The following is an 18,154-nucleotide window of genomic DNA, read 5'->3' as shown; positions in this document are numbered from 1 at the left end:
CAATATTGGTATTAATACCTGTAATTAATTCTCCCATTTAGCATACTAGAAATCCTGAACACCTCCAACCTTTGGAAAATTACTCACGAACTTTCTGACATGTGACGTAGAGATATGTACACCAAAACGGTTGAAGACAAGTGCTTTTCAACAAACTTAAGATTGTCCAAACGGCCAGACACGAGCGTCGTCGACCACATATTGACATCAAGGCCCCACAGGCAGTGAGAGAGAGAGGGAATCTACCAATTCCATATCCAAGGTCAGCATGGCAAATAATCAAAACAATAATAAAAGGTAATTAATTGATTGGTAATTCATCTTGTATAATTTCATCCCCAGAAGACTGTGGCTGTTATCCGTTGTGCTATCCCAGAGAAAGTGCAAACCTCCGGACAAGTTCTTGGACAGGATTGTACCTGATTTTCCCACGGTAGACTCAGACGACATTAGGATATACTGTCATGTTGAGGAACACCCTCATACCTCTGGGCTCTATTATCACCAGGAGAAGGTAACGTGTAATGTCTTCAACACAAAACCATGTGCCCCACAGCAAACTCACAGAAGTAATATGTCTCCTTCTCTTCGTCTTTATAAAGCTCGGGTACTCAGTTCACACGGCAAGACCATCACGTCTTCTGACAGGATAGACCGACATTTCTTCATACATACTTGCACAAACTACTGTTTAGTACACCACTCACGTTATAGACCATGTTCAAACTGTCCAACATTTCCAGACTATGGCTCATGTGAAATGTACTCCCGCACAGCCTCGCAGATATTTGATGGGCAACACATAAGCCAATAAGGTATAGGTCATTCAGGAAGAGGGCAGTTAGCTCTGTCCCTGAACTATGGGCTGTATGCGTCTGGGAATACTGATCGTGATTTAGAAGAAAACTGGTGAAAATCTTTTATGAAAATAAAACCAACACTATGAGATACTGTCCATTATGATCACACCTGTTGCACAACGTTGATCAGTCTGCATTCTACAGGTAGTCACTGCTTTAGTACAACACAGGCCAAGAAGGTCTAGCTGAAGCTAAATTTTAAGCGATTTCTGAAATTAGTAAGATTATGATAGGAATGCGAGATGTAGTCCATGTTTACCCAGCGCTACTTTCACAACCCTATATAGAGCCAAAATGCATATTTATTCTTTTTTTTAGCATCAATGTTCTTGACTGCTTTCTATAAATTTTAGTATTTTTTATTCCAGCAGTCTATGTTTATTTGCTTTCTGGGTTCGCGTTTTGTCCCCATCAAACCGCCCTGTTAATGTTACTGCTTAAGAAAAAGGCTGCATATTCCCAATAAAAAAATTACCAAAAAAGGCCTCGTTTGGGTGGGAATTTGTAGAATCCCCCGATGTCGCTACTTGTGGGGACTTCGACGATTGTGCGGCCATCTTCACACTGTAACGTATCTTGAAGATCACTTATCTTCCACGTCCATAGAGTGCATACGTCGCACGTTGTAAGTTCCCCAGTAACTAGCAGAAGGTCTGTGCTTTACCCAGGCCACTCTGGATTCCTTACTATAATCGCCATAGATTTTGTAAACAATTCCAGTGGCGCTATAAAAATCAAGTAAATAAATAGCATGCTCCGTCGATGGGATCCGCCGTCCGTGTAGTGCTCCAGGAGAAGTGATGACCTGATTGTAATTATTTAACGTTAACGTATTTATCCACGGGAAATATATATTTTTCATGCTTATACTCTTGCATTAAAAGCCTATGCACAATGCGTGGCCACAAGATTACAAACATTAACGTTTTACGAACGCATCAGCTTGAGTTATGACTCAACCTGATTTTGACGTACTCTGTCCTTTACTGAAAACCGAGAAATGTATTATTTTATCACTATTCAACATGAATTCCAGCTTAAATAGCAGCTGCTTCTCTCCTGCACATCGAGCTTTCAAAATATAACCAACGCAAAATTCCCACTTATGCGATGAGGCTACCAATTAATACACGTCACAAGGTTTTGCAACTTACGTACTTTGTCCAGCATCTGTATTAACAAAGCTTTTATTCAAAACGTTCAGTATCCATATAACTTCATGCAAGTTCAGGTTGATTATTGTATCGTATCGGAGACATAGGCTTTATATATAAATGTTCACAGTAAAACCCAATCCGTTTTAAATAAAATGGATCCCATGAGGTCAGCATCCGCACGGCGTCTTGCAAGGCTGGTATGATGATAAATAATTAAGTTACCAATTCAGCGACCTACAAATTCTGAACACCTGTTACACTCTGATGGAATCGCCTATCGACCTATCTCTACAAACTCTAGACACAACTTTACATAACGTATGGCTTCTCAAATAGCAGGAAGCCACATCAGTCCACCTCTTTATCAATCAGCACCAGCCTTCTAATAAAGTGAAGGTGTGTAACTGTATGACTGGAGCATCTTTATCATACCAGCTAACCTGTGACATTTCCCTGGTCCCACTATCTTCACATGCAGATGAAAGTATACACACATTTCTCAACCGCATACCAAGATATCTTAATGTTCCCAGAGATCAGAACCACGAGGCATTCTGTCAGGATCAGCCATGCGAAACACGAAGGCATGACCCTTTGCGAGCATGATAAATCTTACAACTAAACGTATAAATTAGAAAAACAAATATGTTTAACATAAAGGACCATGGAGCATGAGAAGTAAAACCATAGCAGCGACGACAATGCATGCGATAATTGGCAAATAGTTCCGAGCAACCGATGAAATCCTTCCTCTTTGTCAATTTATCTCATTTATAGGGTTATATTCTAAGTTAGTGTTAATGCTTAAATACATGTAGCAACAATGCTCACGTCCCCTAGCACCATGGCTTAGGTCGAAGTATAGACGAAAAAATAGTGAAGTTAATAGTTTCGTGTGTTTATTACATTTATTTCATTGGTGTTTTATACTGTACTTATACGATGGCGGCCAGTATTTTGGTGGGAGGAAACCCACGACTATCACCACTTAACTGTCAGACTATCCAACCTACCATAGAAGAGCTATGTATTCCACTCCAAGTTCCACAGATTCAGCAGAATTACGTTAATAAATACATCTATGTTAATACCTATTTAAAACACCTCACTGGTCTAGAGCTACTGAAAACGCTGTGTTGTCATCGCATATAGTAAACAATAACATGCAAATAATGAACATGACCCCAGGGTCACGAAGGTGTCATAGACTTAAGTCGAACTCTGTCTTAACTTCAAAACTTTTTACTGCACTACAGCCATGAATTACTATATAAATTTTTATTTTAATAAAAAAATTAGAGTTATCACAGACTTTCGCAACATATTTAAAAATTAGCATTGAAATATAAATCTAAGTTCAGAAATAATTTCCCAAGTTAAGACTAAGCCTGACTTAAGTCTAAGACAGCTTTGTGATCATGGTTAGTCCTTCATCCTCGATCCTGGTGCCAGGTCTTTCGGATGATTAGTTCTTCATCAGCGATCCTGGTGCCAGGTCTCTCGGGTGGTTAGTCCTTCATCCACGATCCTGGTGCCAGGTCTTTCGGGTGGTTAGTCCTTCATCCACGATCCTGGTGCCAGGTCTCTTGAAAGGTTAATCCTTCATCCGCGATCCTGGTGCCAGGTCTTTCGGATGATTAGTTCTTCATCAGCGATCCTGGTGCCAGGTCTCTCGGGTGGTTAGTCCTTCATCCACGATCCTGGTGCCAGGTCTCTTGAAAGGTTAATCCTTCATCCGCGATCCTGGTGCCAGGTCTCTCAGGTGGTTAGTCCTTCATTCGCGATCCTGGTGCCAGGTCTCTCGGATGGTTAGTTCTCATCAGCGATCCTGGTGCCAGGGTTCTCGGGTGGTTAGTCATTCATCAGCGATCCTGGTGCCAGGTCTTCCGGGTGGTTAGTCCTTCATCCGCGATCCTGGTGCCTGGTCTCTCGAAATGTTAATCCTTCATCCGCGATCCTGGTGCCAGGTCTCTCAGGTGGTTAGTCCTTCATCCGCGATCCTGGTGCCAGGTCTCTCGGATGATTAGTTCTTCATCAGCGATCCTGGTGCCAGGTCTCTCGGATGGTTAATCCTTCATCCGCGATCCTGGTGCCAGGTCTCTCGGATGATTATACGTATGTATACGTATACATACATTCAAGCTGGCCACCAAAAGGGCAACAAGTCCATGCGATTTAATTCTTCTAGATGAGTTGATTAGAACTGTTTGTGAAATAATGTAGGAGAGATTCCACAGGCGATGTCCTGGAATCAGCCATTGGAACAGGTGTCCAGAATATCGAGGTCGGAATTGTGGAATTAAATATTGGGAATCATAAAGGCCTTGCATGGCGTACTGCGGATACCGACTTACCAAATTTGAAAATATGAGTTGTCTGACAAATTATATTTAACAAAATCAGCGAAGGCATTGTGATGAATGAATGTTCGGGAATGTATCTCTCAGGTGGTTAGTCCTTCACCAGAATTTCAATTTATGTGCACGGTCTTTTTCAAGGCGACGACAAGGCCATACATGCACTGAAAATATTAATCTGTTAACTTTAACACAAAATCTGTTGCCTGAGTGATACTAGAGTGTATTCTATTATTATAACACAATATTTTGTCATATTCAACATAATATTGTTAATCTAATATAATTTTTACGTTGAATCAGTAGGATATGTGTTATATTTAGCAGAACGATCTGCTGCAATAACAAAATACATTCTAGCATCGCTGAGACAACAGACGTTCAGTTAAATTAACACATTAATTTTTTGAGTGTAACAGGTAGAATTTGATCGCAAGTCAGTGTTTCTCAGTTAAGGTTTTATCCTTACTATTCGTGTCAATACTTAAGCACCAGCAAATGTATTAACCTTTATTCAGACACTATGATCAATCGTCGTACTTAGTTCATGTTCATTACATTGAATAAGGCCTACACAAAACGATGCCACAAGATTGTTTGATGACTGGTGACGACTGGAAACGGCATTATTTGAATGCCACTGCGGAAATGTTCACTAAAGACTAATCGCCTGAAAAAAAAAACAACTTTTATCCCTCATGCAAACACAGAGGCCGCGGGTTAGTTCTGATAAACAATTGCCCCATAAGATACATTCGTGTTTACCTTAGTATACACGTGTCACTTCCGAACGGAAGCAAAGGGGCCTACGGACATTAACCTTTCATTAACGAACCAGCTTGAGTAATTACTCAACCTGATTTTAGTGAACTTTGTCCTTTACTGAAGTACTACATTACTTTTACATATCAGAGCCAGACACGAATCCCCTAATCTGTTTAAAAATAGCTGTACGCCACAAACCTGTCGTGCATTTCAAATATGGCGACTGTCAAGGCCCCACTCACTGCCTTATTTTTTGTGAGCAGCCCGAACATTCATTCAACACAATGACTTCGCTGATTTTGTTAAATATAATTTGTCAGACAACTCATATTTTCAGATTTGGTAAGTCGGTATCCGCAGTATGCCATGCAAGGCCTTTATGATTCCCAATATTTAATTCCACAATTCCGACCTCGATATTCTGGACACCTGTTCCAATGGCTGATTCCAGGACATCGCCTGTGGAATCTCTCCTACATTATTTCACAAACAGTTCCAATCAACTCATCTAGAAGAATCAAATCGCATGGACTTGTTGCCCTTTTGGTGGCCAGCTTGAATGTATGTATACGTATACTCTCGTTTTTACATCGTACTAAATAATTCAGTCATGTGCACGACATGGTTGAGTCATGAGGTGTGTGTATGTATACCGTGCCCTCTTTGTGGCAGGGCGAGTCCATGTCGCCACTTAAGTATCATGTTGAAGACACCAGACACGACACTCCACCCAGTATATCCATACCGGGGAAAACCAGTCAGGTTTCCTTACTTTAACCTCTCAGTGCAAAGAAGCAAGAAGTACCATTGTGAAAGTCTTTGGTATGACCCGACCCAGGTTTGATCCCAGATCTCCCGATTTTGGGGCGAAACGGTGGTGGCCAGCTTCATTTATTTATTTGATTTTTCTCAAGAACACTCCCCTTATACGACGGCAGCCAGCATCATCGTGGGAGGAAATCGGTCAGAGTCCGGGGGAAGCCTACGACCATCAGCAGGTGCCAGCAGACCTTCTCACGTACGACCGGGGAGCCAGCCTGAGCTGCATAGCCAGCAGGAAGGAGTTATGCAATAAAGTTTGAAATTTTGGACCATACGTGTATGAGTCTTCGCGACCACCACTTAAATGCGTGAATCGGACAAAATGTAAGGGTCAGTGTCTCAACAAAAACGGTAGTCGATGTTGTTACAGGCTACATAGAACACAGCATGTGAATGATCTATTCGGAGTGATTTATTACCCAGGCTATGTAGATATTTATTTACTTGACAGTCAACACACTCAAGAATATTTCTAATATATGATGGTTTTCATTTTAAATGTGGAGGCGACGGGTTAGAGACCTTTCGTAAGTTACTTATTACAAACCTGCCCACGTGTGTAATATACAGATTTGCAGGCCAAACTGGCGCCACACCCACCGATTAATGTCGCCAACACACAACAAATAATGGTAGCGGGTGAATCTACAACTTCCATGTCCGCTCTCCGCTCTCCTACCGACACTGGAAGCTTTTCACGCACTTAATGTTTCCATCCAATACACACTGGATACCCCAATGTCGTTGTAATATGGCACAGCGCGCGACTTGATAATTTTTCACTCATAAAACGGCTGCCAGGTTTATAGGTGGCGCAAAATTAAATACGAGTAGACATGGTAGAATAAAACACCGCCGTTAGCATTTTACATGAAAAACCTCCTGGCATCAAAGAACGACTGACCTTATTCGTGAGGGGACAATCGGCTATTGTGAGGCCAGACCTTCGGTGGAGCGAGCCCGTGAGACCCTCCCCTTTGTACATGTAACAATATTCCAGAAGCTAGTCACTTTAAGAAATTTATATAATTTTGCCCCATCAGAGGGCTCTGACTTTTATTCCTTGTGCTATTCCATTCAAATAATTTTTGTTCAAATAATCTGACAAGTTCTTGGACATGTTTGGACCCGAATGCGCTAACTGACGACATAAGAGTTTACTGCCATATCCAGAACACCCCATGCCTAAGAGAAAGTAGCTCTTAATTATCACCAGGACCAGGTAAACTGTAATGTCCTCCAGACACAACCATATAAACCACCACTCTTTCAGATGTTCATAAGGTCAAGTAGAAGTTCAGGTACATAGTGCACATAACAAGATCATCACGTCTTCGCCGAGTCGCTTAACTCTGACAAGAAAGACCGGCATTTCTTCATCAGAACTTGCACAGCTTCTTTTACAAGAACATCTGGCGCCAAAGCTCCCGTAGACTCGACTGAAACTGAAACCAAATAGAGCAGATCATTAATACTCTATGTCATACAGATGTATTTGGTTATTTGAGTGCAGTCTTCAGTCGTACTCAAGAATATTTTATTTATATGGCGGTGGTCAACATTGTGGCGGGAGGAAATCAGGCAGAAACCGGGGAGACCTCCAACCATCCACAGGTTGCTGGTAGACCTTCTCACATACAGGCGGAAAGGAAGCCAGCACGGGCTGGGTGCACAGCGACCGTATTGGTGAGAAGCGAGCGCACTGGTGAGCGGCTCCTAATTCGATGCACCGTGCTGGCAGCTAACCCCTTAGTTCAGGAAGGCCCCTCATGCAGTGTAGGGCGAAGATATGGTGTTAGAAACCACTGGGAGAATCACATAAAACAAATAATTGGGGACAGGTAACTTGTATCGATATTACTTTGTCCTTTTTTATTTTTCTTCTTACAGCTGAACAGTATTATGTTCTGTTCAGTGTAACTTCCGCCGAACAACTTTAGGCTTCAATACCACTATATATATATGTAGCTGGAACTGTATTTTTCTGACAATTCAGCTTATTTGTATAGCCGGTAAATCTGGTAAATCTCCACTTTATTGGATAAAGTCACCATATATTTATTTAATGTGTACTTCAGATTCTAGACAATGGCATTAAGGCTTATGGATAAATCTAGCGATAATAAAGTTGTGGTCCATCCTGCGGCAGTTGAATGGACAAATGCATCCTAATTAGACTCTGTTGGCTTTGGAAGATTAAAGAAACGTTCCGGTGGAGTAATCATTGCACATCCGTGGTGTCCATAAAAGTAAGGGGATATTGAGATATTTTACTTCATAAATATTTACGATGTAACCGTTTGAGGGATGTGTAATGTTCAAGATATCCAGCTTCTGAATGGTAGCTTTATTTATGGTACAGCATGAAGATTTTGTAACATACTTGCCTCGACACAGTTCTCTCTAACTATCAATCAGATTTACACAAACGGACGAGGTACCTGAGACTGATTCCACAAAGCCATTTAAGACTTAACCCAATATTTTAAATGTGCCTTTGGGTTCTCGAAATTAAAACTCTGACCACCTCGCAAATATTATCTAACAAATAAATGGGTCCAAATTTCGACTTTCAGAAGCAAACATTAAGTATTGTGACAAGGTTTTAAATTTTGATTTAAAGGAGAAGAAAACATAAAAAAGATGCCAAAATCTGATTAATGAGCATCAAAACTTATTTGCAAATATGATTTGTAATATTTTCTTGGATTTTTTTTTTTAAAGAAAAAAAGAGTATTTCAAAATATTTTTGTACAGTGGGTATTTGGGACCAACTTATCGGTATTTATTGTTGTTGTATAATAATGTCTTAAATATGGATGTGATTCTTGTCTAATAAATTTATTTGAATACAAATTTGTTGTTTCTATCGAAACATATGCATTTAACCTATGATAATATTTATGAACATATTAAAAATATACATATGATCCAAATTGAGGTTTCATACATTCGTTAGCTGAAAAGAACAAATTCTAGCACAAAAACATTTAATAAACCTGTGATATATCCTCATTTATGACATATATTAAACAAAGACTATAAGTACCAAAAGGTGGTCCCAAATGCCCACCATACAAAAATTATTTTTTGTCATTTGTCATTTTAATGTTTTCTCCACCTTTAAGTTGGAAATGACTTTGTGGAATAGGCTCCAGCTCTTTTGAACTTCAAGTTCCTCATCTAAGAAATAGGTGCTTTTGAGGTAAACATGATGAAAACTTATTTAACAGACTATAGATAAGACCTTCAGCCTTGGTTCTACTCCTTCCAGATGAACTCAAAAAGATAAAGCACCAAAACAGCAATTTTTTTTGTTCTTGTCTTAGGCATGATCCACCTAAGGACTGAACCCTTGCCCTCTTGTCTACACTGTACATCCCATAACTTTTCGCATTGCAGTTTCGTACAAGTACTTTTTAATGTATGAGAGGTAGGACTTACAAATAAAATGGTTTCTTATTCGGCCCAATTTCACACATTCCTTTAAATCTGGGTGTCGGAAAACTTCCCTGCTGCAGGTGTCTCTTCGGGGGTGCGCTACTCTGGCTACAACCTTTCCTACAAACAAACAAACACAGGGTGAAATAGAAATAATTTCAAATACATGTACTATAATTTTTCAAAATTTTAAAAGTAATACAGATTATATTGGAAACAGTCTGAAAATCTTAACAAGGCATTACACTTGTGCTCTCTGTATACAATATCTGTACACGTCTTTACCTTTTACTTCATCCAGTTCAATAACACCTGGGGAAAAACAGCCCTGAAGCCTGCGTGCTGCTTCTCCTTCAACAGGACGAGTTAAGACAATGTCTGGCAACAATCTGTAGGATGCTGTGGCTGCAACACAGAATGTCATAATCACCAATGGAAACCAAAAGTTGCCAGTGGTATGAGAGAATGTAATCCTTCACTGGTTACACAGCAAACACTGAATGCTGTAATGATCTGTTTGATGCTATGGCTGTAACACTGAATGCTGTAATGATCTGTTCGGTGCTATGGCTATAACCACTGAATGCTGTAACAATCTGTTTGATGCTATGGCTGTAACCACTGAATGCTGTAACGATCTGTTCGGTGCTATGGCTATAACCACTGAATGCTGTAACGAGCTGTTCGATGCTATGGCTGTATCCACTGAATGCTGTTACGATTTATTCGATGCTATGGCTGTATCCACTGAATGCTGTAACGATCTGTTTGATGCTATTGCTGTAACCACTGAATGCTGTAACCATCTGTTTGATGTAATGGCTGTAACCACTGATTTCAGGTTCTTCAACCTTTTCACATGTTTGCAAGGTGCTTATTTAACCATATCCTGAGGGCATTCATCAGTATTCAGGTAACCAGGCTTGCAAACCAAAAGTTGCAAGTGCTATGCAAGTGCACAAGCCTTGACTGGTTAAAACCAATGCTTTTCTGACAGATTCTTGTGGAATTGATCACATGAGGAAGGGGACGGGTGAGAGCAAACATTTATGTTTTTACCATAGTTTATTTGTCTGTCTGCAAATTTAAAATAAGTCATGCACGATTTCAAATCCATTATATTTTGCTGGTGCTCATCATCCAGGGATTTTTTCTTTCATTTTTCATTATTTTTAGATTGGACACATAGGCATATTTTACTCTTACCTGGTGAAAGCATCTAGCAGATTTTGTCTAGCAGATGGTGCCATGTGCCTTTGTACATTTAGCAGTTATCAAGGTTTGAGCTCTTGAGGGGCCTTTCACTGCAGCTTACTGTTTACAAACAGGATTATATAATAAACAATGCTTACCAACTGGGGAGAATTTAGCATGGTCTTTTCCAATACCTTTCACACAATGCACAGAAAGGTCAATTTCCTGGGTAAAACAAAAAAGAAAAAAAAACAGGTTACTATACAGAACCATTGTAGAATAAAATCAAATTTATGATTTATTTATTTCAAAGTGTTTTTTGTTTTATCATACTAAGGAATAATTCATGTCTTATGCAGAGCCTGGGGGAAACCCCATACTATCCGCAGGTTACTGACAAACCTTCTCACACATGTTCAAAATTATGTATTTATTTGATATGAGTTTATGCACTTATGTCATGGCAGTCATAGCTGTGGATGGAGGAAAGTGGAATATCTGCAGTGAACTACAGACCTGATAAACCTCCAGATTTAAATCTTTCATCAAACAAGTAAGTGCCTTATATGTATGTCAAGCCTGTGACCCATCAGTTTGGAAACTGATCAAAGAACAATATGCTATAACCTCTGAAGTAGCCAGTGTGGTACCAATAACACTTTTGCCAACATTTGAACACACACATGTACCTATGACTTTGTAATGACTCTCATGGACAAATGACATCAGCTGAATTGAATACCATCTGACAAAGCAATGATGCGAATAGAAGCTATGTTTTATGTTCAAACTTTGTACAGGAACACTAAAAATGACCTTATGTAATGCAAACTAATTTCTTTTAAAGAAAACTCTTTTTTTTCTCAAAATGCATAATGGTGGGTAATTTGGATGCATTTCTGAGCTATTCAGTACAGTAAATTAGCAAGTATTTCTAGGTCCAATCTCATCCTACAGTTTCTTCTGTGAAGTCTAAAATGAGCAAAGTGTGAGAAGTGATTTCTGGAAATACATCTAACATACTTGACTTCTCAAAAAGTTCAACTGAAAATAAAAGGAACAGAATCTAAATTTATTGCAAAAGTATTTCAGATATTTTTCTTTAATTTAATGTTACTTTTAATGTCTATTGGTTAAAACTTCAACTTGAGCAGGTCACACAACAGAAGGGAGACAACTTTGCATCACACAAGATGCACTATTCTGACATATGCGCTGTTTCACATCACACACAAACATCTGATACAAACAGTTGGTGAAAAACTGGGTTTTAATGTACTACAAATCATCAACCATGTCCCCCACTAAAGTATGTTTTTTAGTGAAATTTATGCATACAATTTTTATGACAATGATGTTTCAATGTTTCAAAATATTGGTAGCAGAGGTGGTTAGAAAGGTTGAAGAATTGCGGTATTCACAAGTCATCTCTAACATAACGCATGTAAATTGTCAACTGAATCAAACACTACTGGAGTGGGAATTACCAGTATCTAAATACAGAACATTGCTCTAAACACTCAAGTCAATCACATTATACTATGGTACTAATCTATATGTACTTGTAGCTGCTGAAACCCTGACAATAGTGAAATTCAGAACTTTGACTTCACCATCAAAACTGCATCGATCATGACTCACTCACCAAAAATACCCCGGGCCATTGTACTTCATAAAGCAACATGAATTTCATGTACCATGTACAATGTACAACAATACAATGTAAGTTTTCATGTGCATACATGTATACTAAGTTTTCAAGTACATGTAATAGGTTTTCATGTTCACATGATAAGTTTTCAAGTTCATGTAATAGGTTTTCATGTTCACATGATAAGTTTTCAAGTAGATGTAATAGGTTTTCATGTTCACGTGATAAGTTTTCAAGTACATGTAACAGGTTTTCATGTTCACATGATAAGTTTTCAAGTACACCTGTACTTAGGCCTAGTGGTGCTCAGGGTTATACGCAGGAAACACATGTTACCACCTATAGCTGACCAATCACAGTGTGATGTTTATGACGATTAATGGACCCTATGTAATTAATCCGACTGGGCCGGTGACACTGATGCTTCCACATAATCGTTAGCACCCTATATGTCGATATATTTCAAGTAACCCTTTCAGAACCCACCTGTCCAGGCCTCATCTTTGCAATCAGGATGTCATCGTGAACTGGTCGAAGGTCTCCTTCTTTAAACTGGAAAACAAATTTAGAAATATTTAGAAACATGTATTTCAACAAAGTAACATTAGAAATCTCAAAATCAAAGCTTTTGAGACAATAGGTTTATTGAGATAAATTTGAGCTTTGACTTAAAAACTGAATTACAGTAAAACAAAATCTAATCACATCTCACCAGGGGGGAAGGCCAGCGAGGTTATGTATGAAATTTGTTTGAATTTACATGAACCTGAGTACATGTGTACAGATTTGGCTTAAGCAAGTCACACATGGGTGTTGGTGCAGTAGTTTTGGAGATATTGAGCTTAATAATGGAAAAAGACAGTGGAACATTCCATCAATGGGTCGTACTGGTAACTTCCTTCAGTTCTTTTTATTTCCATTTGAACCATGTGATAAAACAAAATAAAGTAATTAATTTATTCAAGAAATGTACTCACCATATCAGCCTGATTTCCAACAGGGATCCACTTCAAGTCCTTTGTGAGCACTGCAAGATTTGAGAGTGAATACACATTAACATGTACACATTCATCTCGTCACAATTCTACATGTAGAACATGTACACATTCATCTCGTCACAATTCTACATGTAGAACATGTACACATTCATCTCGTCACAATTCTACATGTAGAACATGTACAAATTAACATGTACATATTCATCTCGTCACAATTCTATATGAAGAACATGTGCACACTAACATGCACACATGCATCTAGTCACAATTCTACATGTAAAACACAGTATCGAATTTCATTACCGCTCCTATTACATAATTACATTCCAACTGAGTGACTTGTTAAAGTCTTGTACACTCAATCACGCCTTAAAAATAACAGGTTAATAAAAATTTTCTTGACCACGGTACTATAAACAAGACTAGCTCTTTCATTTTATCTCCACTGCTTTAGGTACAGTATAGTTGTATTACTCCTGTTACATTTAAATATCCTATAGACTGACAGCACTAATCTTTACTTACATGTACATGTATTACAGTAATAATTCTTTTTTATTTTTAGGGCAGACAGGCTGAAAGCTAAAACTTACATTTATGTCCTAGTTCTTCCAGAAAAGTAAAGACATGGATGTGTTGTTTATTAGACGGACTAACCATGTGAAAACAGAGAAACTGTGTATTCCTATTACAAGTACAATTGTATTGGCAAAAGACAAGATTAGATGTCTCAAAACGAGAAGACCAGATGTCTCAAAACAAGAGACTAGATGTTCCAAATAATGTGTGGGTATTTACGGTATAATGTGGCAACACAGTAAATATTTTGTTTACCTTTATGATTGATATACATTTCATCAGGATCTGTGGCCTCTTTCGGAGCTTTGGGCGATTTTGAGCACTTTATTTTCAACTGAAACTCAATAGTATCTTCTGAAGAGCCTTCAAGATCACCTGCAAAGCAAGATAACTGTTAACCATTTTCAGTTGGGACTATGTATGGACTATGATAAGTAAGACTGTGTCAATTACCGTTACATGTACTCTCCAAAAACTGGTTCTACAAATACATATTCATTTGACAGAGGTCAGACATATTCAAATTTTAAACATCAGAGTTTACTTGTACTGTAGACTCTACATGTGTAAAAGAGAAATGTTGTATGTAATCTTATGCTATCAACAAAGCAAAATACATAAAGAGGATTTTCACACCTTCATTTCTGAACTCAAAAAGCCTGGGGTCTGCATTGATGGGGATGAGGCCAAGTCTGTGAGCCAACACTTCATCCTGTATAATGGATGTGTTATTGTTGATGAATACCTTCTCTATAGCCATTGTTGGGACCTGGCAGAAATAAAAGAGGATTTTAAATGTTTATTTTAATTAATGTAATCATTGCTAAGCTGATATCATTTATATTACTTATTTCAAAGGTGGAGAAAAACATAAAAATTACATAAAGTTCAGATGAAATAGTTGAAAAAGTTAGTTGTAAATATGGCCTTCAATATATTTTTTTGGCTTTGTCTTTGGAGAAGAGACACTTGAAAATATTTTTGTATGGTGGGTATTTGGGACCACCTCTGTATATACACTGTTTTCGTACAATGGTATCACAAATGAGGATGTAGAACACCAGCACCAGATGTTGGTCTTTTTCAGCTAACAAATGTGTTCATCCTCAAATTCTAATCATATTGATATTTTCAAAATATTCATAAATACTATCATAATTCAGATTAAATAGATATGCTTGGATATAAAAAAACAAATTTGCACTCAAATAAATTTATTAGACAAGCGTCTCATCCGTCATTAGAACATTAGTATGCAAATGGGTCCCTAATACCCACCATAGACAAGTATTTTCAAATATCCTTTTTCCTGAAAGAAAATATCCCCCAAAATATTAGAGACCATATTTGCAAATAAGATATTACCCTCTTTCATCTGCTTTGGCATCACTTTTATATTTTCTTCTCATTTAATAAGCTTCTTGATGAGGGCAAATATCCAGGTTTCCCTTCTATACAAGTACGTGCATCTTTCTTCCAGCACGGTTGATCCTACTGCGCTACAGGCCTTGTAATCTCCTTTGATGGACTGTACATATGAAAATGTTCAGAAACCCACTCTTTTGATAGCCAAGGGCACTGCGGTCTGCATTAATTCTTCTGCCAGGGGATTTTCAGTCTATCACTGATTATCTTTGTGTACTTTCTTGTTTTGATACAAATGCATGTAGGTTCGGATCCAGTTCATTGTTTGACACAACATTAGAAAACACTAATAAACAGAGCTGTGAATGGTGTTGATGTGATTTTAACAACACAAACAGGCAGTGAAAAGTCAATGTTACATCAGGAAATACCAGTGAGGAAATAACTAGCGAGTACTTTACTCTGAGTATGTTCAGGGAGTTATTGTTTGCGCTATTAAGGCGCCCGTCGACCTTTAAAAAGTGGTACCTGATTGGGCCTTAAATGATGCATATTTATAGAGGAAAAATGCAGGCCTCTGATTCATGAATTAATATGGTTTAGTAAATGCAGGTAGATGATTCAGGACAACGCTTGTTTGAATAAATGAAGATGCAGTATGTGACAATTTAATTTAATACATCCACATGTAGCTTGTAAATATAACAATTTAGCACGGTAAAATTAAAGAGCTACTCTAGCTCCCAAAGCCCAAGAATTTCAAATTAAGTTTAAGTAATAAGGATCACTATACATATACATGTATAAATCAGGGTCTTCTTTCCTTCATAATAACAGGGGTTAAAACAACGCCTTGTCTACCTGTCGCGACAAGTCACAAAAAAATTCACCTGTCGCACTGACATGTAGGCTCAATAAGTTTACAATCATGTTTCAGTCAATATCCATGCATGTCTATGTTTGTGAAGTCTGTACATTCACTTGGTGTTCCCAGAATCAAAATATTATCGCATTTGTGGACAGAAAAAAGTCAACCCTATTAGATGTCATTTAATAGACAAGGAACCTATCGTATTTACGCTTTCAATTCCGAGATCAAACGTACCTTCAATGTCAGAGAACACGCTTTGGTTATCATAGCAACAGCAAAAGTAGATCTGCAAGAAGCCATTTTCATTTTTTGCAAGGATCGACAGCTATGACTGAACGCACAACATCAACAAGTGCCAGTCTACCTGATTTAGAGGACAGTCAACACAGAGCAGTGAATCAATCAAAAATGTAAGTGTCATGCACGACTCAGGATCGAGTCTCCCACCACTACATTTGCAGTCGGTGCGAGTTGCTGGTCACCGTCATATAAATTACATCTTCTTGAGTACAGTGTGAAACATCAGTCAAATAAATAAATGATAAAATGTGAAGTTAATATTTATAGTCCCAACATGTTCTTATGCCCCAAAAGTGTACAGCTTTAGGGCTATCACATATCTAAATGCACACAGACCGGATGGTTTTCCTCGGTTGTCTCCCTTGAACAGGAATTGCATGTGTACACAAGTACAGATTTGAACTAAGAAAGTTACTGTGTTACATACATATGTGGCAGTTTTGTCTTGTACCAAACAGCTGACCCCTGTCAATTTACCACAATTGGGTGTATTTAGTGCAGGGAATTAGACTGGAAAGGCAAACACCAAAACAACATGGTCGTGGCCCATTTCCCCTGGTGACAAAAACGTACGTTCCCAGCCAGAATATTTCTAATAATAAGTTCTAGTCACGTTAAGCACATCACCTCTGCCAGAAGAATTCTCCGGAAGGCATTAGCTATAGCTGCATCCACACCGACCATATCAAACTCCATCAGCTCCTCATCAAGATGTATGATATTGATCTGAAAACCCTGAAAAAGGAGATGTTAGATTCTACTTGGTTCAAAAGCAAGGAATATCGGCATCATCAATGTCAGACTTGGTACATTACAGCTGTTAAAGGGTGATGTACAGATAAAATGGTGTAAAATGCTTGCTTTTGCATCCAGCCATTGGGAGATAAAATATAAAATTTTGCATGACTGTGTTCATGTATCTCTAAGGTCAAAATTTCAGTAAACATTAGATGGTCGACCAGAAGATTTCCACAAACTGGGCGATTTCAGAAGGAAATACCCTTACATGTACCTGTTTAAATTTTTCGAAGTCCCAGTCATCATCATATCCCTCGTAAGTACCAGGGAAATCTGTGCTGTGTACCTAAAACATAAATGGTAGAAAAGTTATATACATTAGATATTTACTTGGCTTGGGATTTAAGGTCTACAGTTCAACATTATTTTTTGTGCCTATTAATTAATTTAAAATTTATGTTCACATTTTCTTTTGTCGTGCTGCCTCATAGGAAACCTGATGCAGCAGAAAGAATGGATTAATGGTCCACTGGACTAGTGGTCAAAGTCAGTAAAACTATACTGCACAAACTACATGTACAACTAGCGAGACAGTTGAGGTTCAACCCCAAGTTTTTATCAGGTTCTACATGGAAATGTGGTAAATATATGGTGAGGTAACATTGCGACAGTTTTGTAAAAGAGGGCCAAGGGTGCCGAATAACGTTGTATAAATAGATCGGTAACTATTCTGCCTCCATGTATGCCATGCATCAATTGGCTGTCACATGGAGAGAGCGGCGCTGGCGGGCGCATCACATACATAACATAACACCAGTGATCTGTGATGTTGTTGTTGTTTCATCTCGTGATTAAACACATCACACTGTTATTAACATTTTATGTCAGTAATTCTAGCATACACCCTTTCACGTAATATAAACTGACAAATAATCTGCCAGTCCGCTGTTTTAGAACACTTACATTTTCAACATTGTGTTCATTGAGCCTTACTCTTGAACGAATGTCTTCTATGTGATCCATGATAAACACGTGAAGTCTAGATTACGTCTTCAC

At 38.4% G+C, this 18,154-nt stretch overlaps 1 protein-coding gene across 1 annotated transcript; it reads right to left on the bottom strand.

Moving 5' to 3' along the window:
- Window positions 1–6,385: 6,385 nt before the first annotated feature.
- LOC135466763 (DNA-directed RNA polymerases I and III subunit RPAC1-like) lies at window positions 6,386–18,141 on the bottom strand. The gene is made up of 11 exons (XM_064744430.1): window positions 18,062–18,141; window positions 17,373–17,444; window positions 16,988–17,095; window positions 14,461–14,593; window positions 14,080–14,199; window positions 13,225–13,274; window positions 12,734–12,799; window positions 10,755–10,821; window positions 9,688–9,807; window positions 9,406–9,522; window positions 6,386–7,406 (listed from the first exon to the last, which is right to left on the bottom strand). The coding sequence occupies exons 1-11, from the start codon at window positions 18,119–18,121 to the stop codon at window positions 7,288–7,290; spliced, it is 1,032 nt and encodes a 343-aa protein (XP_064600500.1). The 5' UTR covers window positions 18,122–18,141; the 3' UTR covers window positions 6,386–7,287.
- Between the last annotated feature and the right edge of the window lie 13 nt (window positions 18,142–18,154).

Source organism: Liolophura sinensis, chromosome 6 (genome assembly GCF_032854445.1).
Source record: "Liolophura sinensis isolate JHLJ2023 chromosome 6, CUHK_Ljap_v2, whole genome shotgun sequence".
In the NCBI taxonomy this organism is placed as follows: domain Eukaryota; kingdom Metazoa; phylum Mollusca; class Polyplacophora; order Chitonida; family Chitonidae; genus Liolophura; species Liolophura sinensis.
This window is presented reverse-complemented; position numbering and strand designations above follow the sequence as displayed.